Genomic DNA, 27,930 nt, shown 5'->3' on the forward strand with positions numbered 1-27,930 from the left:
TCATTCAAAGTGTCTACCAGTGTCCCAATTGGTAGTTACATGACATGAAGCTAGATCTGATTAAAACACGAGTTAGAGAAATACACAGATGAATTTTAGAATGATTTTGTCTAATATCAAGTTTACAGCTTTTTTTCCTTATTTTGCTCTCAGTGGCTTATACAGTACAGATCTACAGATCTATTTCATTCAACAGGTGGCGTGTGGTTATGAATATAGTGCTTTTGAAAAGCTGCCTCAGCAGGGACTCCCTCAGAAGTGTTCTCTAGTGTGCCATCTGTCAGCACCAGAACTGAGTGCTTGAACAAAGACTGGCAGGTGGAACAATTCTCACTGTGGATTTAATTGGCCGAGACACGAAGACTTGAAAGACAGGTAAAGTAAGATGATGGAGGAGTTCTATCCTATAAAAATGTGAACACTCACAGTAGCAGTATGACACAGTTGTCACTTTAAAAAGTTGAAGCTTTAAATTACTTATACACTTAGCATGAAACTTAAGCTCGGCAGAGTTGGGGAATTCCAGGGATGTTCCACCATGACTGAAGACAGCAGTGAGGAGAAAGAAATGTATTCTTACAGCTTGGCTGTACAGTATGCAGTGTGAGGAGTGCGTGGGTGTATGCTAGAGGCTATGAAGTCTGGATGAAAGACTGCATGGCAATACTTTCTCCTCAGTCTGCCAGGACCCCCCTGGTGGAGGTGATTTGTGCTGGGTAAGTGTGGCATATGTGTAATTACATGAATCAGCTGCACTAGAAGCTCACAGCCTTCACGCTGCGAGAGTGGAATGATTTACCTTCACTAAAATGCACTGTTTTCTTTGTAAGCCTGATACAGCATTTGTCTCCCACAGACAGGACATCAGCTTCACTCACTGAACATTCATTTGTAGTTTACTACTCCCTACATAAAATAGTTTTATAATCATTATTATGTAAAGTACACTTTCCTCTTTAACTTTTGTTGGCCTGACTCATGCATCCAAAAAAAAAATAAATTTATGCAGCTTTAAATTGTTAATAGTTGATGTATTTTTAATTATACGTTATACTGTAATTAAGCCTAAATGCTCACATCTTCTTGAAGACATGCATTTGATAAAACCAGTGTAAATATCTTCAATCCACTGTGACAAACACTTTGAGTTACTGAAATAAGAAATTCTACAGTATTGTTATCATTTAAGGTTATTATAAACATACAGTATACCACATTAAGTTTGGGTCAATTCACAACACAGGCCTCATTGTTTGTTATTCACAAATACATACATACATTATAGTTTGACTAAAAGACAATGACAGTGTAAACATATGTATTTAATACTTCTGAATGAGCTATTAAAGGAGATAATGATGCTGTGGGTCCCACTTTAGCATTAGCATCTGGGTGAATGTCACTTTAACTGGGCCTGATGAGACTCATTAAATCTGTGGCAAAATATACAATGAGTTGTGATTACACTTTTTGATATCAGCTGCTTTTAGAGTATGCCAGGTACAGACAACCCACCACAGCTAATCATTTTAATCTGTTAGTATGTCATTTGCTGTAGGCAGATTCTTCTGCCATGTGTCAAACCTGTGATCTGATCTACTTTGCAGTTGATGGAGACATCAAACTAGAGACCTTCGTTTTTTTTAATTTCTAGAATTATCTTTTATCTTTGGCTTGTGTGGAAAACCTTGAATTTGGGGGTGAGACCACCACAGGGTGTTATCTACAATAAGGGATATGGGCTTATCAGTTAATTGCATTCATCTGGCATCCCAGGTGGAATTCATAACATGATTAGTTGGCTAGGATAGAAACCAGCATGGCTACGTGGGATTGTGGACTACCCTGAGGCTCTGATGATGTCGAGTGTATGTTGTGTTATAGTGTGGTCTGTGGCTTGTTGCTCAATTCATTTGTGAATGAATGGGTGCATAATTGCTGCATTTAGGAGAACACGTGTCAAGATAGCAGTTTATGTGAGGAAGACTAATGTGTGATCATTAACAACCACAGCTCTCCAAGGACTCCTCTCAGCAGCTCCTCAAAAGATCCTGAACAATAAAGTCTCACTGGTCCAGCTTTACTTTGTCTGGCTTTAGCTCACAAAAGAGGCAGTGAAAGTGAAAGTCTTAATCAATAATTATTTTTCTTCTTTGTTCACCCTTACAGTTAAACCAACCGTCATAGATGTTGACATATTTGTCAACAGCATTGGACCAGTGTCGTCAATAAACATGGTAAGTCAGGTTTGTTTACTTCTGATATGCTTATATATTGTTTATGCAGGTCTATTCAGTTTTCAGAGCAACATCACATCACTGAGGATTTTGTGAACTAATCAGAAATGCCAAAACATAAAGTGTTAGTCTTACAGAGTGACACAGCACAATTAACATCTGAAAGTCATAACAGAACTGTTCCCAGACAAGAAAAGCCTGCACTGTAATATTACTGTAACCATCCCCTTGGTGAGATGCTGCTACATTTTTGTGTGTCTAGATTAGTAGGAGAGAACGAAAGTGTTGCTTACTTCTATTTTTGTCTCATAGTCTGAGCAGCAAATTTTACACCTTACTGAAATTACAGATTTGAGTAATGACTCTCTAAATTCTGCCTCAACTGCTGCTCACAAGTGTAAATGTTTATAAAACTGCATTCAACAGTGGCTACAAGATATTAGAATCTGAAATTGGGAGATGTTATCCTTATAAAACACTGCTCTAGGTGTCTGGCAAAGAGGTGTGACTTTACACTAGTTTTTAAATCCCAGCTCCCATGAGTTTATGACCCTGTAGTTAGAGAGGCTTTAACTTCATGGCTGAGGGGAGGAAAGGAAGAGGAGATGGAGATCAGAGGAAATGGTAGGAAAGTAAAGCGATTGGGAGAGGTGGGGAGATTTTAGAGTGTATGTGAAGAATAGTTAAGTGAGGGGAAATTATAGGTTTCTGAAAAGGATGCAAGAGTATTGATGGTCAGATAAACAGGCTGAGAGAGATCCTTGGTTGAGAGGGGAAACAGATTTCAGCTTGAGTTGAAAGAAGTGCTGTGCCAAAGAGATAAAACGGTTTCTTGAACAGATCACTAATGTTGATAATCTAATACCACTTTTAGCTTTTGTCATTAAAATAGTTAGACTGTATATAACTACCTATAACACTATGGACTCTAGTTTTTCATCTGTCTGTGTACAGCCTAGAAAAACAATCATTCTTAAGTTTAAGCTGAGCGTAACATACAGGTCTAAGTCAATCCTCCTGAACATTTGCAGTATTAGTATTGCCAACGACATACAGCCACTCGAGTCCTGACAAGCTCTCATTAACCAAATAAAGAGAAAACACCTCTGTGGCCCTGCCATGGGTGTGTGGAGGCACTAACCTTGTTGTCGTCATAGCCACCTAAATGGCTTTGCATTTACAGTTAAGAAATGTTCACACTGCTTCAATGACTTTATTAAATTCTAATAACGATAATAATTTAGCTACCTTTTGAACATACTTTATTTTTCTTTCTTTTTTTTAACTGAACTTGATCCTGTTCTCAAGCTCACAGAACACCAGCTGGTTGTGCAGGCTGGATACCACATTTGCTCAGAAAATCTGAAAAATGTATACATTATGTTACATAGAGGTGTGTGTGTGTGCGCGCACGTTTTTTTGACAAGTTATACCCGTCAAAGATATGCATTGTATCAAGGCTCTCCTCAAATATTCAACATTCATCAGTGCCTTCTATTTGGTTTAATTTGAATGAGCACTACTGCATTTTTCATGCACATTCAGTGCTGCAGCAAACACTCCAGCACCCTGCATAAGGCCCATTGTCAGAGAAGAACTCATTTACAGTTATATCAGTTGTCATACTTGTATTGTTTCTAATTACAATGCAGTGTATAATTTAGGGTGTCACGACCTCTCCAACAGATAGACAGTAATTAATTCCCTTCTTTTTAGGATTAGAGTTGGAAGAAATTAGACCATTTTCACATCAGAAGTACAAAGAAAAAAAAATACTTTGCACAATTGTGGAGAAATTTTAAAAGAAATGGACTAATTAATGTTCAGTGGCCCGCTAAAGTATTGTACGATATCTTTTGACATACAGGTGGGACAGCCCACAGATTTACATGCCTGTAGGACATGCCTGAATACAGTGTTTCCTGGGGTCCATTACAGCAGCTAAGCTTTTCCAGTGAACTGACATTTGTACTGGTCTTTAACAAAAGATGAATGAATGACTAAAAAAATCATGTGAAACTACAAACCAATCAGTTCATCTTTGTTTCCATCCATCCATTTTGCACCACTTACTTACACCTCAGTAGGTACAGTACATGTTCTCAGCCTCCTGCTTAGCCAGATTTGAATTTTTGCATTTTCAAGTGTTTCTGAAACCTGTAATAAACAAACATTTATTCTCAAGTAGTCAAACATCAACAAAGGAGCAAAGAATTGTAGAAAGGCGTAGTATTCAACTTGAATACTAACTTATGTATACTTAACTAATGTACTTTGTATAACAGTTTCAGAACAAAATGACATAAGTCAATTGAAACTGAAACTCCACTTCAAAAGTATGCGAGTCAAACAAGTAAGTCTATATTTATTAACAATTGCATCAAACAGTTGCTAGATTAGCATATTTAAAATTGACCCAAACCTTGAAGTTAACACAGAGCAGCAGTTAAAATTTCCAAAACTAAGTTTAGTGCTAGACAAGGGCTGTCAACAGTCCAACAAAATGCAGACTCATCCTGTTGTGTGGTGGTTTATAGGCTATGAGAGGCTCAGTCTGTCTGTCATGTTCCACTACACAAACAGTGAACTTTTGTTTTGCATTGTTAGAATAATTCTTGCATGTGTACATGCAAAATATATTTTTTCCCAAAATACAGTTATAGTTTATTCTAAAGATGATAAAATAATATGTTAAACTAGTTGTACACAAGCCCAGTGACAATTCTTGATAATCTGTTACACGTGTACTGCTATTGCTCATAAATACAAAACTGACCCAAATTCAATCTTGTGTTTAACATGACATAATACATATTATACATATGACCCTCCCAACTGAAACTAAAATATTAACTAACATCACTAAGGCATCACTAAAAACAATGCAAATCTACTCATGTCTGAAAACCTTGATTGATAGCACTCAAGCATAACACTTATCTCCCTGGTGAAAACAACTCTTAATGGAATCTGCTAAAGAAATGGGTCTGATAAATTGTCTCTATCTTTAAAACCTGTGACAAGGAAGTAAATCTTCTCAAAAAACTATATCAGTCATGTCTTTGCTGCTATAAAAAGTAAAGAGAGGACAAGGACTGTTATTTACCAAGTTAAAGATAATTTTGCACCACATGGAAACAAAGAAACTGTGTCTCAATTCAGGTGGTCTACAAAGGCATGACCTTCATAACTGTTTTAGACCCTGTAGGCCAAACTATAGGTTAAACTGAAATGAGCCGGCCTAGTCTATGAAGGACTTCCTGTTTGTTTCACCAACTGTTCCCGCCCCTACTGTTGAGTTATGAAGCATCGCTCAAACAATGACAGCTGCAGTTGGACCAGAGTTGGACAATGGCATTGGGAAAATTTATCAATAATGATGGAGCCAGAAATTTAGAAGGTTTTTTTTGTTCTATTGGAGGAAAATGTGGTGAGACCTTCTTATGGCCCCTTGTGTTTAAATATTTGTACCATCTGATTGAGTTGCAACCCATAAGTTAGCACCTGTGTAAAAAGGTGAACTTGGGCTCAGTCAGGGACATGGATTCAGCATATACGCGTGACATATTCACTTTACATTACTGGCATGTAAAGAATGTCAGGATCAGTTCGGTCACAAATGATCCAACAGTTGCAGCCTTTTCTGCTGGGGGAAAGAAGGCTACACTTGAAGGAACACTGGGACAGCCTTGTCACGATACTATGAGGCAGTTGGCTTCAAATGCAGCCTTTGAAGGATGCAGCCCCTGAATTGAATTGAGACACAGCCAGTGGCATTTCATTGTTCGCCCAGTGTCAGTTGGGATTGGCTCCAGCCCACCACAAACCTCAACTGGACTAAGGGGTATAGAGAATAGATGGATGGATGGATAGATAGATGGATGCCCGTACATTTAGTATTAGATCCAACTGATCCAATGTGGACCAGGCTAATGTACATTAATAAAACTTACTTTCCTGCAAATCCCTTTTATTTAAGAAGACCCCAAAATAATAAAATTAGGAAAGAAGAGCAAAAAGAGGGGAAAGATCCCATCTGCCAAGTCTTAATAACTTCACCACACCTGCGCATAAATTGAGGCTCCATCATTCCCATGGAATTTCAATGTATTTGATGGCTCAAGAAACATGAGCATAACAACATAGAAGTGGTGTGAAAACTGAATAAATTAGACATGACAAGGATATTGTAAAAAATATATATATAGTAAATAGTGATTCTTGAATTCTTGTTGGTTTCCAATCCACCTGCTGTGCACACATCCAGGATACTTTGTAAATAGGAAACCCTTCTATTCTTCCTTCATTTTCCTCTTCATTAGGCACAGTGACAGTGAAGCATGTCACGAATGACCCATTCAGGAGAAACAATAAGAAGAGCCCTGTTTTAATAAGTAATAAACAATATGTTAAGTTGGAGAAGGCAGCATCCTTGTAATTATAAAGAAGCTATTTTTATACAGTGTCCAGGGCAACCTAACGTAATCCAGGAATTCCTGCCAAAACAAAAGCTGGTGCCAGTGGGATCCCTGATCCTATTCTCACCCTGTAGAGGGAGTTGGCCACTCACAGACTATTGTATACTGGGTACCCAAACAAATATAATATTCATGCCAGCTCATTTCCCTCTGCTCAAGCAAGCTGCTGGCAGGACTACTGTAGCATCCCTGGTACTGTGGTTTTCCTAAGCTCCAAGCACAGTATTAATTTGTAATGTCCCAGCAATTTGCAGCCTACTCTAATTGTTTGGCCCACACCTGCTGTGATATGAAATGGCCCTGACAATTTTTTATTCACATCATTAAATTCTTTCTTCAATAGGTGGGTCACTTGTTTCAACTTAGTTACAGACTGACTCAGATACAAAAAAAAAAAAAAGTCTGTTTTGACTTAATAAGCCACAGTGATGAATCGAATTTATTTATTGTTTTTTTCATTTTTCTGGCTGGAAGATTTGGCTAATGAAGTCATCAGCTTGCGGATCACATAATGAGGCTCTTGGCAGCACCACAACAGAACAGTTCTCAAAGGGATATTGATCGGCAGCTAGTGTGACTTAATCAGCATGTAATGAACTAACAAAAATATCTTTCCTGTTTTACTTGTGTTCATAACTTTTATCATACCTGTGTGACCACAACACAGAGTGTCCTCTGTCTTTTTGTGGTGTTGGAGACAGGCATCTCATCTGAGTACCTCATTTCCACAACACTGGATTCATTATGAATAGTTTCATACTGTTTCCTGATTCCCATCAACACAAGTGATGAATGAACATACTGTACTGTACTATCATGTACTGTACTATGCACCCTCAAAACCCTTAGAGACTTACAAGAAGGCGTAATGCATAATTGAGTCAGGGAAGAAGATATTGCATGTAATAACTTGTCACCAGCCTATTACAGGCTTCACACCTAGAGACAGACGACCATCCATGCTCACGTTCACACTTAAAAGCACTTTGGAGTTGCCAAATAACATTACCCACACAGACACAGGGAGAACATGCAAACTCCACAAACCAGAATCTTCTTACGGTGAGGCAATACTATAACAACTGCACTACCTAATTTATTTCAGAAGAAAGTGAGGGGACACAATGTCCAGCATATACAGTATGCAGGGTGTTTGACATTTACATGTACACCAAGTAAAAGTGAACAAAATAACTACCTTAGCATCACAAAACCAGAGTTTTGATGCAAGGTAGCATATTAAACCAATTGCAAGTTATTTCGCTTCCCAGCCTTATCATGCTATGCCAATGACAGTAACAGAGCAGGAGGTCGCACCAGATAGATAATAAAGTTTGTCTCCTTTCCAGAGACGTCTAACATGAAGAGAGACTTAAAGCCAATGAAGCAAGGCAAGAAGTCTCAAAGCACAGGGCATATTCAGTGTGCACTATGGATTTGTTATGCTACACAGAAAAAAAATGTTTATTTTACTAGGACGTGCCAATGTGAATGTTCTGACTATTTCATGTCTGAATAAAACTAATAATAGGTCATTCTACCTTGAAGAGCAGTGAGCAAGGAGAAAGAGAGAAATGATAATAGGGTCGTGGGTGAGGAAAGAAAGGAGATTAAGCACTTTGCTATTCAAATTAAAAAAAAAAAAAAAAAAAGGGCTGGTGAGCTGTCAGACATTATTGGTCCACCTACAAAATATAATGAAAAGCACATGAATACAAATAAGAACAGCATACTTTTAAGTTTTAAGGTAGATTTGCTTGGCAGATTTTCACCAATATCTTAACAGAAAGCACAGAAATTAAATCTGTTTCTTACGTTACTGTACCATTTTCTTGCCACATATTTCCAACCATAAGTACATTAATTATAGAACATTAATTATGGGGTGCAGTTTTACTTACAGCCCCATGCCTATACATTTCACATACACTAATGCAATGATCAGAGGGTATACTAACCAGCTCAGACAACATATTGTGGACAAAGGCTCATCCATAGTAAAATAAAACATCTAAAATAAAAACATATTTTAAATAAATAAATCATTCATAATGCTTTATTTGCATTCGTGGACAGGAAGGAATATGGCCTACACACAATGAAAGGCTGTGTTAGAGCTGCATTGGCGTCACCATGTTTGGTAGCTTCTGCCAGGCTGCTTCACATTTCAGTCATTTATTCCTTCCTGAGACATTAGTGAGTCTGGTTGCTGTCTGATTTGTATTCTGGTCATTTGAAACATCACGGAAACTGTGGCAGAATAATTGTTCACATGTCAGTGTCGACATTTAGCAATGTGCAGCCTTTCAGTAATGAGTAATATTACCATTTGTCCACATGATTTAAAAACTGATGGCGAAATATTCCATTATAAAAGTAAATCTGTTCAGTGTGACCCAACTTACCGTCTCCCAGACAGGAGCGAATGATGAATAATGGAATAAAATTTTTCACCTTCATTCCACAGTATCTTTAAAAAGTAAATATGCATTGGGTCGCATGCAGGAAGCAAAGGAAGGGGGTCTGTGCAAATGGGTAAACACTTTATAGGTACCGTTGATTGGAGTCTGGCCACAAGGGCCACATGAAAGGTTTTATCCCAGACAACCTTGAAGTAAATGGTAGTAAAAGTAAAACTTGTGCATCTGGGTCTGTTCCAGAAATAAGAAAATCTCATTCATATAACATCTGTAACTACTACGACGTTGGATGGATCACTTCATATGTTATAGTAGTTTTGTTTAAAAACAAAGATTTTAAAGAAATTATTTAAAATCCTGTGATGGACTGGTGACCTGTCCAGGGTGTACCCCTGCCTTTCACCTGAAAGAGAGCTGGGATAGGCTCCAGCAGATCCCCGTGACCCTGGTTAGGAATAAGTGGGTATAGAAAATGGATGGATGGATGTTTTGTTTTCCTAAATAAGCCTGGTCCATTCCACATTTCTTATTTTAAACATGATGGTGAAGTTCTGGCACATGCAGTAGTATACTGAGCCTACATTGGATGTGAGAAGGGCTCTAACACACATCTATGAAAAACTGATAATTGAACATTGAATGGGATGATAATATTTGAGGTGGGTGTGCTGAGAGCATCCTCATGAAGGAACAATGTGTAGAGCCACTAAATCTGCCACATGTGGAATTTCCATTTCCCAGGGGATAACTTGTTGAGTACTGCTGTGAATTTATTATATTGGGTCTATTTTATAGTGTATCTTTGATCTTAGTGCAAGCATACAGAGAACCTCCAGATCAGTAGCCTTAAAAAAGCAGTTCCTGAGGCAGTTAAAGTGAAAGACCACTTTATTCACAGCAATGCCTGTTGTAGTGGTTAAAAACAGCTGCAAGCAGTGGGGAGGGAGACTGCGATCGATACTTTTTCAGCATAGTTACAATTCTCCTCTAATGTGAAGTAATAGCAGAGATTACAAAGCTAGAAATATGAGCGTGGTATTTGAGGTTTTCTTCTCACCTTCTATCTGCAACTTACTATTTCCAGATGTCATTGCTTCATCTCGTATGAGTTTTATTTATTTGATGTGCAGTGCTTTTCCTCCACTGGTCATTAAATCCTTGATAACATTCGTTTTTTTCTTCCCAGAAGCTCCACTACAATTAAAGGTCATGAGCACCCAGTGTTTCTCTTGATTATGGACTTCATTCTAATTGGTGAGCTATTCAAACTGGTAAAGATACCGGGTAAAAGGTCAAATGCATTTCAGGCAGTGGCAGCAGTATGAAAACGTGTGGGTTGCTGGAGGAGGGCAGACTATTATTAATTTCATTACCCTGTACACCGTTATATGTATTGTTTCTGACAAAGGGCTTAAGAATCCAACTCTGTATGTGCTCCACTGAGCTACCGTCAGACAAGCCAGGTCACAAACTGAAAACTATCTGTTTATCCACATAATTTTAAAATGTTGTTGTAATATAGGTGTTATTGATATTGTAAATAGCTATAAGTATCCATGTTTTTACTCATATCCAATTAATGGAGCAGTTGTTTGTCTCATTAAATTGCATCTAGTGTCTCATTTAATCCTGGTATACACATCTAAAACCAATGATGAAGTTGATGATATGCCCAATTAACTTGTTTTCAATAAAATCTTTTATACAGTTATCCTCAACAGAATAATCATTTTAGGTACCATCCACATTGCCAGTCTGTTCCCACTTAAGCTGACCATTTCAGAGTCAAATAGAGACAGATATAGACAACACCATTTTCTAGTATCTTAACATAGTAGTGTTGCAAATAGCCTTGTGGGAAAGAATTTAAATGCACCACATTGATTTAAATGAGTATTTTAATTTTTTTTTAAATATGGTTACATAATTTTGCACCAACAGGCAGACAAGAAGACTGTTACCACTCATGCCTGTATGATAAATATGAAGCTACTGCTAACAGCCACTTGTAGTAATAGAATCGGAATAGAATCATTTCAAACAGCTAGCCAGGCTCTGTCTTGTTGCTATGATAAAGTGGCTACCAGTTTATTTATAATGACATTTTATAAACGTCAAAAATAAAGTGGTGTGGCCGGTATTAGTCATAGTGACGAACCTCCAGAATTATCACCTGAATGTGTAGCTTCCCTCAGATTTACAAAGCTTATTGTTATTCAGTTTGCTGTCACTATTCTCATAGTGTTGTTTTTGGCCACAATAGACAGTAGTTTGTTGTGAGAACCACTGTACACTACCTGCTCAGCACCAGACAGTAGACAGCCAGAACGAGCAAATGGCTGGTGAACATTAGTGAAGTTAGAGTGTAGAACAACCAAATTATCAAACTTCACATGAAGTCCTGGTTCAGCATTTGTCCAAGTCGCCGGCTGTAAGTTTGTTTAGTTCAGCATGAGCCTGAGCCTCTGCATATGGGTCCCTTTTCTATGGCGCCCCATACAGACTCACTGAGCCCGGTTCTGCTGGAGGTTTTTTCTTCTGTTAAAGGGAGTTTTTCCTCTCCACTGTCGCCAAGTGCTTGCTCATAAGGGAATTGTTGGGTTTTTAGTTTTAGTTTTTGTAAAGTGCCTTGAGATGATTTGTATTGTGATTTGGCGCTATACAAATAAAATTGAATTGAATTGAATTGAATTGAACTACAGTGTCATTAGAGAGGCATGTGAAACCTTTAAGTTTTCCAAAGAAGCATTTGCTGTCTTCACCTTTCTTGCTTTGACTGAATCCACTGTGGTGAGCACTAAATCACATAACCCACGCTCGAGCAACAGAGGCAAGGTGGATAGATTGCCCACAGATTTCTAAGTGACAACGGTGTGAATAAAGAAGCAAAAGGTTTCTGCAAAGCAACATTATGCTTTGGTGAATGGCATATATGCTGTTAACCTCTGCAGAGGGTCTCTGAGCCATAGACTATATAAAAGGGAGAACATGCAAACTTTACACAGGAGGGCTTCTTGCTGTTAGGCGACAGTGCCTAACTGTGCTATTACAATGTGGAAATATACACCATCTAGGCATAGGCGCCTGATATCCTCACTCATAGCAGTGAAAGTCAAGCTTCTAGTTAAAGGAAAGGCAGAAATGCCAAACTGCAGAATGATATTTCATTTGACACTGGCCTACACGGTGGCACAAGTACAACCTCAAAATTCCAAAAACCATTGGGACACCGTAAAATCTACACAAAAACAGAATGCAATGATTTGCAAATCTCATAAACCCATATTATATTTACAACATAACACAGAAAACATATTAAATGTTTAAACTAAGAAAATGTAGGCTACCACTTGATGAAAAAAATAATGTCATTTTGAAAATGATGGCAGCAACACAAACCTCCCTGAACCGCCACCTTATTGTGGTGGAGGGGTTTGAGTGCCAGAATGATCCTAGGAGCTACGTTGTCCGGGGGTTTATTCCCCTGGCAGGGTCTCCCAAGGCAAACAGGTCGTAGGTGACGGACCAGACCAAGAGAGGTACGTACAACAACAAATCAAGTCAAAACTCTGGCAGTGGACACTATGACAGCTAATAAACTGAAGGGACCTTACACCCCTGTCCCGTCGGTAAGTCACTCGAGTTCTTCAAGTGGCTCAATGCAGCCACTGATACCCACCTACAGTGACATGAGCCTTCATTTTCATATTTTCATACCTGCACTTGTTTTTGCACAGTTTGTAGAGTTTATTTTAAAAATATGTGCAATGTATAACGGGCTCATTGCAGCCACTGATACTTTTAAAATATTCATCTTTATTTGCTAAAAATCCCTTTTTTGTTTTTTTAAAATATTTAACTTCATTATTATAATCATAAGATATTTGCACTTTTCATATGTTTAGTTGTAAAAGTAAGTGTCTCAGGGAGCAATCTTAAGGGGTTTTTTTGGGGTTTTTTTGCATTTAGACAAAAATTTTAATTGTTTTTAATTTGCACAATTGCTGTGCCGCAATCCGCTAATCCGCAGCCAATATTGAGGCAAACGTACAGATTAATTCATAGCCGCTCTCAGTCCAACATTGAGGGTTTTATAGCACAATGACACTTGATAGCAAACATCCTCTGCTTTTGATGAGGAGGCGGGGACATCTTGGGGATATTTTGCACATGTAAGACAGCTCTTGTAACCACACCCTGAACACACCCACACACATTCATACACACACTATACACCATACATCCATCCATCTTCTATTCCCGCTTTTTTCCTGAAAACCAGGGTCACAGGGATCTGCTGGAGCCTATGCCAGCTCTCTCTTGGGTGAAAGGCAGGGGTACACCCTGGACAGGTCACCAGTCCTATACACCATACAGCTAAGCTTTAACAGACAACAGAACAGTTTCCCACTTTGCCACAGACCATTTTACATGAGCTCTGGCCCAGAAAAGACAACAGCATTTCTGGATCATGTTCATATATGGCTTTTTCTTTGCACGATAGAGCATTAAATTGCTTTTTTGGATGGCACAGCAAACTGTGTTCAAAGACGGTGATTGTTGGAAGTATTCCTGAGCCCTGCACTGATGTCCATCACAAAAACATGCCTATTTTTAATGCAATGTTGTCTGAGGGCCCTAAGATCACCGGTACCTAATTGCGTTTTGGCCTTGTCCCATGCACACAGAGATTCCCCCAGAGTCTTTTGATGACATTATGTACTGTAGATGATGACAAGCTTAAAGTCTTTGCAATTTTACGCTGAGGAACATTATCAAAGTCATCTGAATGCTGCAAGTATGAGGCTAATGTTTGTTCATGTAAAAAAAAAAAAAAAAAAACAAGACATACTAGTCTGTTGTCCAGTCTGATGACACTGCTTTTATCGTTTAAACAGTGATGACACAATAGAAACATGCACTTATTTTGTGCTCATACATGCACTTAATTAGGGCTGAACCTATCGATCATTTTTGGAGTTGAGTATTCTACCGAATATTTCAACTATTACTCGAGTAATCGGATAAAATTGCATTTTTAAACAATAATACTATTGTGTAAACGACATGTTACCTTAAAATTGTTACCTGTGTCGGCTCCGCTGGGTGAGCAGGTCTGGTTAACAACCGGATGTTTTCTGTTCAGATGTTGAAGCGTTGACAAAGTGTTGTTGTGGTTCTCCAGTTCTACTTTACAATACACGCATTGCACCGTGTTGTCATCTTATTTACGTTTTAAATGATCCCAAACTTTGGACATTTCCTGTCTTTCACGGACGGTTTCGCCCTCTGCCATAGCGCCAGCTTTTGATACTGAAATGCGTTGTGCGACAGTGATTATGGTCCGTGTGGAACAATGATCCCTACGCGAAGAATGTCCGATAACGCAAGTGATAATAATTAAACGAAAGTATTTTTTGTAATCAAATTCATCGATTTAGTCGAGTATTTGGTGCAGCCCTACACTTAATTATTTGCAACTGATCCAAAAAAAGGAAGAGAGATCATAAAGGCTGCTATAGAGTTCATCATGGAACTGGTGCTGAGATGTTAAATTTATAGATAAGCAGTTGTAAAGACCAATTCACACACAATACATCAGACCAAGCTGTGCCACCAAGTGGCATCTTTCATTTAAGGACTTTTAAGTAGAAAATGTGTAGACAGTGATTAGTTAAGTATCAAATGGTAAGAAAATCTCATGATAGACACTGAGATGATAAGAATCCGAATCACAATCACCTTTATTGGCCAAGTTGATTGATGAACATATAACTGATTTGACAGATTTACTTTCAAATATCACATATACACTGGTCAAACATGTTTGGTGCAGGGTCTCACTGTATACTCCAGGGCTGCCATGTAACTTGACATGAATTAACTTTGACACATTTTTCACTTAAAAGATAACGGATTAGCCTGATAGATTTTAAATGCTTTAACTATTTTTCTCCTAAAAACTGAGTTGATGAGGTGCTGGCAGGAGCTTGAAACCACAGGCTCACCACCAGATACACTGCAGCTGTTTGGAGTTGCCTGTCAGCACAAAGGTGAGTAGTGAGCGGATGACTTGGGAAGTGCCAGGTGAGGTCTGTGCCTGACATGTAGGACAGTGAACAAGTGAAATGATAAATGTTCCTGCTGGTGAAAGTGAAGAATGATAGATGGCATACAGCGATGTGCTGCTGAAACACATAATCCCTCTATGCTCTGTCATTTAAAAGGAAAATCAATACTCTTGAGTATCAGGTGAAGTTGCTCAATTTCTCCCTTTTGCTAAAGACACACAACTCAAGTGATGTTTTTTCCCAATGAAATGGTATCAAATGATACTTACTACATATCCACTAATCACTTATCTCTTGATTTTCTTTTTTTAGGAATACCAAATTGACATCATCTTTGCCCAGACGTGGACAGACAGCCGTCTCAGATACAACAGCACAATGAAAATACTGACTTTGAACAGCAATATGGTCGGACTTATCTGGCTACCAGACACCATCTTCAGAAACTCCAAGAATGCAGACTCCCACTGGATAACAATGCCTAACCAGCTGCTCCGAATATGGAATGATGGGAAGATCCTTTATACCTTAAGGTACACAGAGAAATCAACACAAAAATCTATCTAAAGCTTTCTTTTCAGATAGGACAACTACAGTCAGATCTTATGTGGAACTTAAGTTCTGTTTAATTTTTTATAAAAATATAATTATATTCATTACTGATGAATAGCACTGCTGCTATAATCATACAGATGCAGAACTTACTGCTGTTACAGTATGGTCTCACTGAACTGTTTGTATATATGTCTAAGATTCTTACACAACCATGGGCTTATGTGTACAAACCTGATTTCCACACTTATACCCTTAATTATATGTCTGCATAATAATACCTCTGCTTGCTCCATCAGTCCATCAGGGAAAAGACCAGCAAAAGAATTAGCACAATTTTAACAAACAGGTTTAAAAGAAATCATAGAAATTTTGGCATTGTGATAAAAAAATTTTCTAGTAATACATTATTTTCCTGTATATTATTTGCAAATGTATGTACTCTCTACAATTAGTTTACAATATGCAAACATATATAGACTAATATGGTTTGGGAAAATACTGGGACATGAAATAATTACAATAATTACTTTTAAATTACATTTTTACTTGAAATGGTTTTAATATACATTCTAGTTTGAAATTTATGCAAAATTAATTGTGATGTAAGAATTCCACAAAAAGAGCAGTGCAAAAGCAATTACCCCCTGTCATTAGCGATTGTAAGTACAAGTTGCCCGCTTGAGCTTTAAGACCAATTTATTTAGGCAGCCACTCTCACGCCCTAAAGCACTCTTTGTAATTGGAGCACTCTACATTAATCTAAACTTCTCCTTCTGTAATAAGCATCTATCAACTGCCCTCAATCTTTTCGGGACTATCCTTATGTTTGGATATTAATGTAAGACATCTGCAGATTAATGATTTCATAATTTGTTATGAATTTTCTGTGATTCAGTAGAATGTGTAAAATATGTGAAAGAATATACTATCTGTAAAACACTGTAATGGATCAAGGAATTGTAACAATTCACACAGAGCTAGCACATTTCCGCAAAAACAAAAAAAGAGCACCATTTCTATGAGCAAGTCAAGTCACAAACAAAGGCCAGCTAGATCCTCCCCTGTGCAGTCCCACAGATATTGACTATTCAGGAGTGTGCAAACTTTGAGGGGTAATATCCGTTGATGGCAGGAGAGAAAGACAATGAAATGTCATTTGGTTTTAATTGTACATTGGTTTGGCTGGAGTAAACAGTGATGACATTTTGTGATATCCATGCCTCTCCCACATGCATGGTATTGTCCCAGTTTCATGCTTTAATGAGGTTTAAAGAGCATACCACAATTACAGTATTGTGATTTTTATCTTGTCTTATCTGTGTGAACTCCTGAGCATTTTATATTTTAAATTAATTTTAATCTAATTTCCTTAGATATAATTCCTTTTTTTTTCTTAATTATTCAGTTATTCTTGTATGGCTGACTTTTCCATCTTCACTATCTGTCCTGTCAATTCAGGGCCTGACCTGCAGTTACGGCATCCCTACCAGTCACCAGATTCCCACACCTACCTCTTTGCCTGTTGTTCATTACTTATCAGCCTGCTAGTATATATACTGGTCCACTCCCACCCACCCTCAGCCAGATTTTATTTGTCATAACAGCCGTCGCATTCCAGCATCTTTCTTCCTATTTCTGTGTCCTGCCTCACTGTTTTGACCTCCTGCGTATTACCGGACTCTGACTGTGCCTTACCTGCTAGGTCAGCATTGCATTTTAATAAAGGTAAACTGTTTGAACTGTTGTCTGGTCTTTCTGAATCCAGTGATTTCAGAACCATGACAATTCCTGATTTACAACAAATCAGTCCTTTTACACTCATAATTCAGTCTGATGTGTGAAAACATCTATCCTGTTTCATCATGTGTAATGAGGTCAGGGCACCCTTAAAGCTCCCTGTAGCCTCTTTTCCCACATGAGATAAGAAAGGTTACTTGCCTTCCTGGGCTTCTTGGCCTTCTTGGCTTCATGCATTTGTCTGGTGCTGATGGACAGCTGATCATTAGCTGCATGTGACAACTCCAATAGGCTGTTTTCTAAGAAGTGTGTTTAGGTTAGTTAATACACCAAGAACCAAATGATGCCAGAACAAAATACACAGTGTCACACTATGTCTCTGCAACAATGTTTCTCAACAGAAGTTCACAGAAAGATGGTCATTCATCACTTCTGGAAATGTGTTTTTCAGTCTTTTTCTCTGTATTTTGCTGGCACTTTACTATCACCTGTCAATCAGTGGCAAAGTGAAAACAACTGGCAGGAAAGTTTGCAAGAATGTGGCTGACTGTGCACATCTCTGAAATGCAGTAACAAACAAACGGACCCACCAAATCATGGTGTCTTATAGGTTAAGGTGTCTTTGTCACATTTGTAGACAACAGCTGGACCAGAGGGGAATTCAAGACGTAATTTATGATAAAAACAAAAAAATTCTTCCCAATCCTGCTAATCCAATGCAGCCCCACTAAAATATGACAGATTTAATAAACATGAACATACAGTCATGCAATACAGATGCACAATGTCAATGTCACATCATTTTTACAGTGCGAGACTAATTAAAGATATGATATTTTGAAAGTAAAACAAGATTAAAACAACTTGCTCATATTGGTAACACAAAATGATGTACTAAAATTATTGCTTTTTTTTTTTTTTTTTTTGCAGACTCACAATAAACGCAGAATGCCAGCTACAGCTGCACAACTTTCCAATGGACGAGCACTCCTGTCCACTTATCTTCTCCAGCTGTGAGTAAACCTTCACACCACAAACCACCACTATATTTGTCTTTTCCAATATGGTATATCCATTACTACACCATAGTACGGGTACATAACAGGCCTCTGTTGTGACAAACTCAAGGGATTTGTTTTGATGCATCTTGTGCTCGTGTTTGTGCCCATCACACTAGTCACACCTGAGTAAAGAAGAGAGGGAATTGAATTAATTTTGTAATGGTAACTAACAAAGAAGTAAAAGCGAAGGAAAACTGAAAACATCAATCTACAGTATCACTAATGTTTTGCTGTTCATGCAGTGTTAGATTACACTTTGTGTACATAAAATATTTTTCTTTCAGGGCCTTTTATTTCCAGTGGCCCATTTTCACATAGGCTATCTGGACTAAAAAATACTATTCTTATTGATTTAAGAATCTCTAAGGCCGTTTATGGGGCAACATTTGATGCTAATAACCACAGCATTAAATGTGAGTCTTGAAACATTTTTACTCATTTACCAAATTTATCTTCTTTACATGAAGATGTGTAGGCAGCATGGTGGATGAGTGGTTAGCACTGTTGCCTCACAGCAAGAAGGTCCTGGCCTTTCTGTGTGGAGTTTGCATGTTCTCCCTATGCTTGCATGGGTTTTCTCCAGGTACTCTGGTTTCCTCTCACAGTCCAAAAACATGCACGTTGGGTTGATTGGTGACTCTAAATTGCCCATAGGAGTGTGAGTGTGTGTGTCTATATGTGGCCCTGTAATGGACTTGTGACCTTCCACCGGAAAGAGAGCTGGGATAGGCTCATTAGGCTCCCCGTGACCCTGGTTAAGATTAAGAACTACTTTATTGATCCCAATTTCTCAAATGGAAAATTCCCCTTTTTGTGTGTGTGTACACACACAACAGTGAACACACACCCGGGGCAGCCATGCTGCGGTGCCTGGAGAGCAGTTGGGGGTTCGGTGCCTTGCTCAAGGGAATCACCTCAGTCATGGTATTGAAAGTGGAGAGGATTGCTGGCTATTCACTCCACCCCACCGACAATTCGTGGGGAATTGACAGGGGAATAAGCAGGTATAGAAAATGGATGGATGGATGGATGGATGGATGGATGGATGGATGGATGGATGGATGGATGGATGGATGGATGGATGGATGGACATGAAGATGCATGATGCCTCAGCCCACCTGAGCTGCTTCCTTGTCATTAGGAAGATCCACATATGTACCATAATTACTACTCATTTGTCAAAACCTGCACTGAAATGTGATCATTTTTAAGCCATTATAGTGAAGCAGCATGTTATATCCTTAGCCTCTCATTTTGAGGATGGTTTGCAGGTGCTGTAACTATGGCAACATGTGAACAATCTGACTTAGCAGACGCTCATACAAAGGTTTTACTGAACTAAGGGAAACACAAGTACAATAAATTGAAGAATAGGTGCAAACACCACCAGCAATCTGCCTCTCTATAATGAAAAACAAAAAATGTATATAAATACATATTGTAGTTTCCTATAGTGTAAAATGTTTCCATAAAACTAGCTAGATTGCTTCATGACAGTGTGTTTGTCAACTCAAACTGTACTGTAAAATTCATATGGTGAAATTTATTCTCATTGCTTGGTGTCTTGATGTGATATTGGGCCATCTGGCAGGACACCCAATATGCCTGATGATGCTCTGAGGAACAGAGCAGTGTGTTAAAAATGAAACATGCTGAATATCTGATGAGTTTTTTTTTTACCGAGTGATTTAATGTGATAAGCCCTTGCATCTTGTATTGCCTGTTAGAGCTTAAGACCAGCTCACTGCATTGCCAGCGGACCCATCCTGCTGTGATCCATTAGTCCCATTTCCTTACCTTAGAAAACCACCAGATATTGCATTGGCTCCTATGATGATACCTCTGTTTTCTGATTAAGTCATCATGCCTCTGGGCGACTGGAATAAACAACTGAGAACAATTTGAATATGCAGCATAAATAAATAGACATAACAGGCACACAGTGTATATATACCATATATACCATAATTACTAGTACTACAAGTGATGTCTGCCTACTAAAATAGGCACACACAAATATGTATGATTTAGTATCCTGATCTGGGAGAAAATGTAATTTCTGCATTTTCATGTATGTGGCATTAAGAACATTAACATGTTTCTTTTGTTTCTGGTCTTGTTTATTTCATATTTTATTTTATTTTTGTTTTGTTTTTGTTCTTTTTTTATTATACTGCATGCGGGTTTCTCCAAACATTTTCATATTTTTAAACAGCTAAAATTAGTTTAAATTAAAACTGATTATACTATATTGCCAATGTCTCAAATAACTGTGTGATGTAAAAAGAGTGACTAATAGCGATGAACCCAGGGAGGAACCACACTCTCCTGTTCGCCTCAACTCTGTGGAGGTCTTTTGTGTCTTTAAGCTTATTGTTTCTGTTTTTTTGCCCAGATGTTTACTGTTTGGGTTCACTAACTGCTCTTATCAATCTTACTCCAAGCTGCAGGAGGCAACTTCAGTTTGTAATGAAAAAGTTCTGATAAACCAACTATATGCTATAGCTGCAGCACCAAAAAACAGAACACATTGGCAACTGGCTAGTGAAGACAGAGGAGCAATTAAAGGTGCAATGTGTAAAATGTGAAAGATTCAGAGTTATCTAGTCGGGACATTACAGAATGTCACCGTCTCCTTGCTTATGCCTGGAAACAGTGGGTGGGGCTGTGAGGGTGCTCAGAATGTTGCATTCTGCAATTTCACCACTAGATGCCACTAAATCTTTCACATTTTACATATTGCACCTTTAAATGGACAGAAGAAATCTAATATTGTTAACACGTTAGCTGTACAGAGTTCATAAATTGTCAAAAAATTAAGGTTTACAGTGAATTGAAAATGACTCTTCTGATAAAATGAGAGTTTGGACGGACAAGCCTTAGTCTTGGCTAAAGGTCAACTTATAAATGCTGTTTTTGGCCCACTATTTGCCACAATAGTGCATTATATCTTCTTTTCTTTTCGGCTGCTCCCTTCAAGGGGTTGCCACAGCGAATCATCCGCCTCCATTCAACCCTATCCTCTGTATCCTCCTCACCCACACCAACTATCCTCATGTCCTCCTCCACTACATCCAAGAACCTCCTCTTTGGTCTTCCTCTAGGCCTCCTTCCTGGCAGCTCTAACCTCAGCATCCTTTTACCAATGTATTCACTGCTCTCACTATAGATGACAATGTCATCTGCAAACATCATGGTCCACAGAGATTCCTGTCTAACCTCATCTGTCAGCCTGTCCATCACCACAGCAAATAAAAATGGGCTCAAAGCCGATCCTTGGTGCAGTCCCACCTCCACCTTGAACTCCTCTGTCATAACTACAGCACACCTCACCACTGTCTTTCAGCTCTCATACATGTCCTGCACAACTTGAACATACTTCTCTGCCACTCCAGACTTCCTCATACAAAACCACAGCTCCTCTCTCTGAACCGTTATGCACTTTTTCCAAATATATAACGATGAAAATATTAACTAAATGTCTGCATTAATCAGAACAAATGCCTATCTGAAATACGTAACTTACACAGTAGTGTATTTTAAAAAATGTATTACTGAATGTATTTGGCCTAATATTTGCATGTTAGAGATTAAGCTCTATATTTTAGAGTAATATAGAGCTGATGACATAGTATAACATGTTTTGGGACAATCTCACCCTTTCATTTCCAGGTTATTACTGAGAGCTATCCAATTTCCTGCAGTTGTAAATTAATCTTTTTATTGTATGGTCATAATAATCCCTTTTACTCTGGACATTTCTGTTGAAATCACCACAGAGACAGTGTCCTAGTTTATTTTTAAAGAACACTGACCTAATACCAGATGATTAAAGTGCAGTTACTGCAGCTCCAGTACAACAGATTATAACCAAAAAACAATGCAGATGACAAATGTGCCACTTGTTACAAAAAAGATTATCACTCATTACTCCTTTCAAGGATTAGTGCACAAATTAAGTCTGTCTTAAAAACAATAGTCAGGTACCCATATGAAGATCGAAACTGGTTTTGCGTACTACGTGCATTCCTCCTGTCCATGTGCAACCATTAAGAAACACCTTCCTAATGCATTTCATTGCATTGAGGGTTCAGCAGTCTCAGTTAATCAAATCAAATCATTATAATTACAAAAATCCAGCAATCCTGCTCCTTGTTTTGCAGCATTATAAACCATGGTCAAAAACTACCACAGATTTAATATAAATTACTTTTCTCACTTTATCATCTCAGGTTAAATATTGTCATATTTGCCAGTAATGGTGTTACATGAAGTGTAAATATAAAATTGTAAAATTAAAAAAAAACTTTGTCTTTCTGTTAGGCTAATGCAAATGAGCTCTTATGAATGTTGTTAATTTAGAAATGCATTATAAATCATGCCATGAGCCAAATGCTAATATTCTATTCAGATGTCTTACAAAATGCTGCCAATGCATTTTTTCCATTAATAAAAGTTTGGTCAGTTAAAGAGCTGTGCTCGACAGTAAGATGTTATTTTCTGAATATTTTGAATTTGACTTCAGCTGCTGCATCTTTAATGACATCATAAATAGCAAATGAGAGAACTGTGGCAAATGTTAATGAGATTCATTCATCAAGCATGTTTGAAAACAATTACATGTTTGTGCAACTTATTTCACAGCTAATGTTTTTGTTCATTGAAAGCCTGTTACATCAGGCAAGATCATAATTTTGTTAGCTTTTCTACTTAAAATGTTTACGTGTCTGTTTAAGACTCGACGCCAAATCACAAATTGATTCATTAACCCATTAACCTCAGATGATTGATTATAAAAGCACTTCCAAGCTCTATGCACATTATGTGGAGGTCAGACTCAACATCCTGAAGTTGAATACTGAAGTAGAGCTTTCATTCAATCTACCTTGCATATGTCACTGTCTTCATTCCAGTCTTTTCATTAGCAGCCTCCAGCACAAGACAAATGTTGCTGAGTGGCCCCTTCGCTGTTTGCTGAGGATGTCCATCATTAGGACGTGCCATGTAGTACCAGGGTTCACACCCACAAACATATGCTCTGTGTATTTGCAGATGGATACCCACAGGATGAGATGATTTATAAGTGGAGGAAGAACTCAGTAGAGGCAGCTGACCAAAAGTCCTGGCGCCTCTACCAGTTTGATTTTATGGGCCTGAGAAACACTACAGACATAATAAAGACTACAGCAGGTAAGAAGGATGGTTTCTGTCCCAACCTTAATATTTCCAAAGATGTTTCTAACAAGCTGTGATGATATTCAGTGTCAGCACACGTCATTATTATGCAACATGTTTCTAAAAGTCTGACTGAAGTCCAGCAAAACTGGCTTGAGAAGATGAAACACAGGTAAGAACAGACATTGGCAAAGTAAATCCAATCCAAAACTAACAACAAATCAGAAGCAAGTAATATGGCAGAACAGTAGCCATAGAGTTTTCTCTGCCTAACGACTACTGTTTCCCAGAGTATAATTCAGTTCATCAATAAAAACTGCATATGCATTAAGGCACTGCTGAGGTCAACAAGTCCATGTTTTTCCTGGAAAGTTACTCTTAATAGAAAGAGAGACAAATCCATTCATCAGTTACATAATCTAATATCCTTGTTTACACTGAGCTTGCAAAAACATAATAAGTACAAGGCCCCAAAACACAACTCTATTTCTACTCTTTCACCATCTGTCATTACTGTCCACTGCTGATTCACTTTTCATACCACTTTAAATTCTGTTGCACAGCGACATTTTTTGGACTGTTATGCAGCCGTTCCACTGATCATCAAAAAAATCCAGTGTTACTATTAGCAGCAAACTCTTATAGCCCTGACAAGAGTGTTAGGAGAGTGACCAGTACAGCCTGGACATGTTGCTATGGTGTTTGATTATGCAAAATACCACATACTGTAACATGTTGTTATAAAGTGGCATTGCTAACAAAAGCTAAACTGGCAAGAGCTTGGTTTTCCAACCTGGTTACTGTAACATGGCCTTCTAGGTTGTGATGTCATTCTCAACTTTCAGTGTAAATGGAACAATGTTTAACTGACTGGGAAAAATCCAGACCATAAACTATCAAAAAGTTTCAGAGAAACCTCTCTGAGGGAAGAAACTGGCCACGTGTGGCTCTATTGGCTGTGCACATCAAAAACATAACTCTAAGACGACATCCCTGTAGGTTGGTATCTAGTTCACTGGCTATGAAAATTAATAGTTTACAGAGGTTTGTAAAGTTTTCCCAACAGTAATAATAACTGATATCAGCTGAAGAGAGAAATGAGTTATAAGACACCACTTTAAGAGGAAGTTGTATGTGATCTGCATAGAGCTGACTCTGCTCTTATATTATTGAAACTGCTATAGATGATTTGCATATAAGAGTTCTCTTGAATCTTAACTATTACAACAAGCCACTGGAAACCTGACCATACAGCATGCAGTATTTTACCCTGCTTAGTACCTATTAAATCATGCACAACACACTAAAATGTAGTTGTAAGCACATATATAAGAAGGGCAGTTCAACATGGTAAATTATTTATTAATCAACTATCATATTTTCTAAAGAGACATAAGTGTTGTATAAACATATAATGAAAGACTGACAATACTGTATAACATTACTGATTTTATATTTGATGATCCATGACAAGAAAGCACAGGTGGGAATAAAACTGTTTAAAAATGTGTTAAATGTTCGCTCTTCACCTCAGAAGCAGCAGTTTGTCAATTATGTAATTTCATCTAAGGTTTTCTACAACAGCTCTTGGTTTTCATCAGCTCATTATATTTGCAGTAAATCATTTTTATCCTTATCAGTGTATTTATATTTAATTTCACAGAGAGCCTAGTAAAGTTTCACTTCAGGTTCTATCGTCATTCACACAGGTGACTACGTGGTGATGACAGTGTACTTTGACCTGAGTAGAAGAATGGGCTACTTCACCATCCAGACTTATATCCCCTGCATCCTCACTGTGGTCCTCTCCTGGGTTTCCTTCTGGATTAAAAAAGATGCCACACCAGCCAGAACCGCTTTAGGTAACGTGGGTTTACAGCAGTTCAATACCTCTAACCATATCAAGGACTCACTGTGTGTCTGGAAAACAGCTATGAATTGTTTTAAACCTTAGCTGTAGAGATAACTGGAAGCACTGACACAGACACAATCTCAAAGTTCAACTTTTTAAGTTTCCATTTGTGCATTCTGAACATCTTTTGCTTTGAATATGCTCAGTCCTGATGTGCTGTTATCTCCACTACGTGGATATTTGTTTGTCACTTAACTTGAGTCACTCCATCTGCTTCTTCTGTTCTGTTATGCTTTTTCCCTCATTTGTACACGCTCTCTGTTTGTTGTTATGCAGTCCTGTGGAACATTTTGGTCAAGGTAATTGATTTTGTTCTTTTTTCTGTATTTTCTTTCATCCACTATTCACATAATGATTGACATTATGTTTGCCCAAGCCTTTAATTAGGACCTGGGTGAAATGCCAGTTTCAGTAAAGCAATTTCAAACTTTTAAAGCTTACAAAACTATAAGTGTGCTTCTTTTGAACCAGACAATTGCGACAACAGAACTGGTTTTACCAGTTTTGTGGAAATTACATTTTTGGTTTCTGAAAAATGTGTCTGAATGTGTGATTTTTGTTCAGTTCTGGAAACACCTGATGCATTGTGCCGCCTCTGCAAGGTGATACATTAGTTACGTCCCACAGTGTGACGCTGCACCTGCTCAGTCGTCTTCTTGAATCCAGTTTGTTTGATGCTGTACATCATTCACAACTGACACAAAAAAAAACTAAGGTAGAAAATGAATAAAGAGTGCCATTAATCTGTCACAGTTACCTTAAAGCGTCTACTGCATTCACATCAGGAGAAAGAATAAAGATAACAAGATACAGTAGGCTGACAGTGAAGATTCAGCAGTACACTACGCCAGAGTGGACAAAAAGATGAAGCCCTTTAGATGTAGAAGATGATTGGGGTGAGTCCTAGGGCAGCAAACCTTTCAGCGCAGTCTTGAGTACAAACCTGTTTCTGTAGCAACTTATCACACTCTTTAGCTCTTATTTTTCAAATGAAAGCAGTCAAAGACATTTATGCGTATAAATTATGTAACATTATTATATAGTGAACCTAGTCAGTAAAGGTAAGCTTATCAATTTTTCTTCTATTTAAAACAGTGTTCTTTGTTTGGAGCAAACAGTCTTGAATCTGTGCCACGGCATCAGCGGAAGGCAGGTAGAGGTAATCACCATAGCAAGCAGAGGCTAAAGGAAAAGTGTTAGACGTCCGCCTGAAATAGATGATACCAGCTTGTTACCATGGGAACCCTGGTGTAACAGTCACAGATTTTTTAGGCATCTCTATAATGCTCATAGAGGAGGGAGAGGGAAAGACTGAAATCAGATGTTGTAGAAATAGTCAAGCCCTTCAATATGACTGACATCAACAACATCTGCTGTTCACAAGTTCTATATGAAAATGTTAGCTCTCATCTTTGCAGCTCAATAGCATACTGATACTATGCATCAAACAACAAACAAAAGGTAGACACTAAGTGCTTTAAATTGTTGCACTTTTTAAAAAAAAATTTGTACTTATTGTTTTTTAAACAACTGATCTACTGATTGATGACTATATTGACCTTTTCCACCCATTTCAAAAATGTTTGACATACCCTAAAAATAATATCTATAGCTCTTGAACCATAAAGAATATATTTTCTTGGTAGAAAGAAACCAAACCCTTTTAGGTTCTTCCACTAAATAATATATTGTGTTCTAAAAAGTTGGTGTAGCTGGTTGATCTATTGCGTTAATTTTACGAATATGCAGTAATTCCATAGACAAGAGCAACTCGTGTGGCCAAGCAAAAAAGACAAAGACAGAGACAGCGGTATCTTCAAGATAATCATAAGATATATATATATGATTAACAATGCAAGTCAAAAATGATGAACACTAGTGTGTCAAAAGACTAAACTTTTATTTACCTTGTAAGCTTTATATTTTTATCATAAGAATAAAACTTAATTAAATTCCGGTGTCAAAATTAACACTGGCATTTGATTTTACTAAGGTGAAGAACACTATGTGGTTGTAAACAAAATATAAATGGATATGTTTTTAACAATTTTTCATGAAGGTAACAGAAAATAAGACTACTACAGTGTTTTTTTCCTGAATTGATGCAGGTGTCTCTTAAAAAGGGAGATGTGATGCCAACCAAATGGTATGGTGAGTCAGTAAGTGTGTGTACCGTAGTAACTGTAGTGGAGCGCAGGATGGAGAGGCCGATAACGCATCGACCAGTCAAACACAATGTGATGAAATGTGCGTTCGGTACACACCAACTTTTTCAGAAGCTACA

The 27,930-nt window shown here is 38.0% G+C and overlaps 1 protein-coding gene across 2 annotated transcripts in view; it reads left to right on the top strand.

The window, feature by feature from the left end:
• Positions 1-27,930, top strand: part of gabrg3 (gamma-aminobutyric acid type A receptor subunit gamma3) — a 41,409-nt gene that overhangs the window by 10,346 nt on the left and 3,133 nt on the right. The window contains exons 3-8 of one of the 2 annotated variants that reach the window (XM_026305132.1): positions 2,170-2,237; positions 15,519-15,739; positions 18,429-18,511; positions 23,612-23,749; positions 25,444-25,596; positions 25,923-25,939. In XM_026305132.1, coding sequence (XP_026160917.1) covers positions 2,170-2,237; positions 15,519-15,739; positions 18,429-18,511; positions 23,612-23,749; positions 25,444-25,596; positions 25,923-25,939 — 680 coding nt within the window. The remainder of the gene's footprint in view (positions 1-2,169; positions 2,238-15,518; positions 15,740-18,428; positions 18,512-23,611; positions 23,750-25,443; positions 25,597-25,922; positions 25,940-27,930) is intronic. The other variant, XM_026305131.1, reaches the window with a different exon arrangement.

This window comes from Mastacembelus armatus, chromosome 4 (assembly GCF_900324485.2).
Source record: "Mastacembelus armatus chromosome 4, fMasArm1.2, whole genome shotgun sequence".
NCBI classification, from domain to species: Eukaryota; Metazoa; Chordata; class Actinopteri; order Synbranchiformes; family Mastacembelidae; genus Mastacembelus; species Mastacembelus armatus.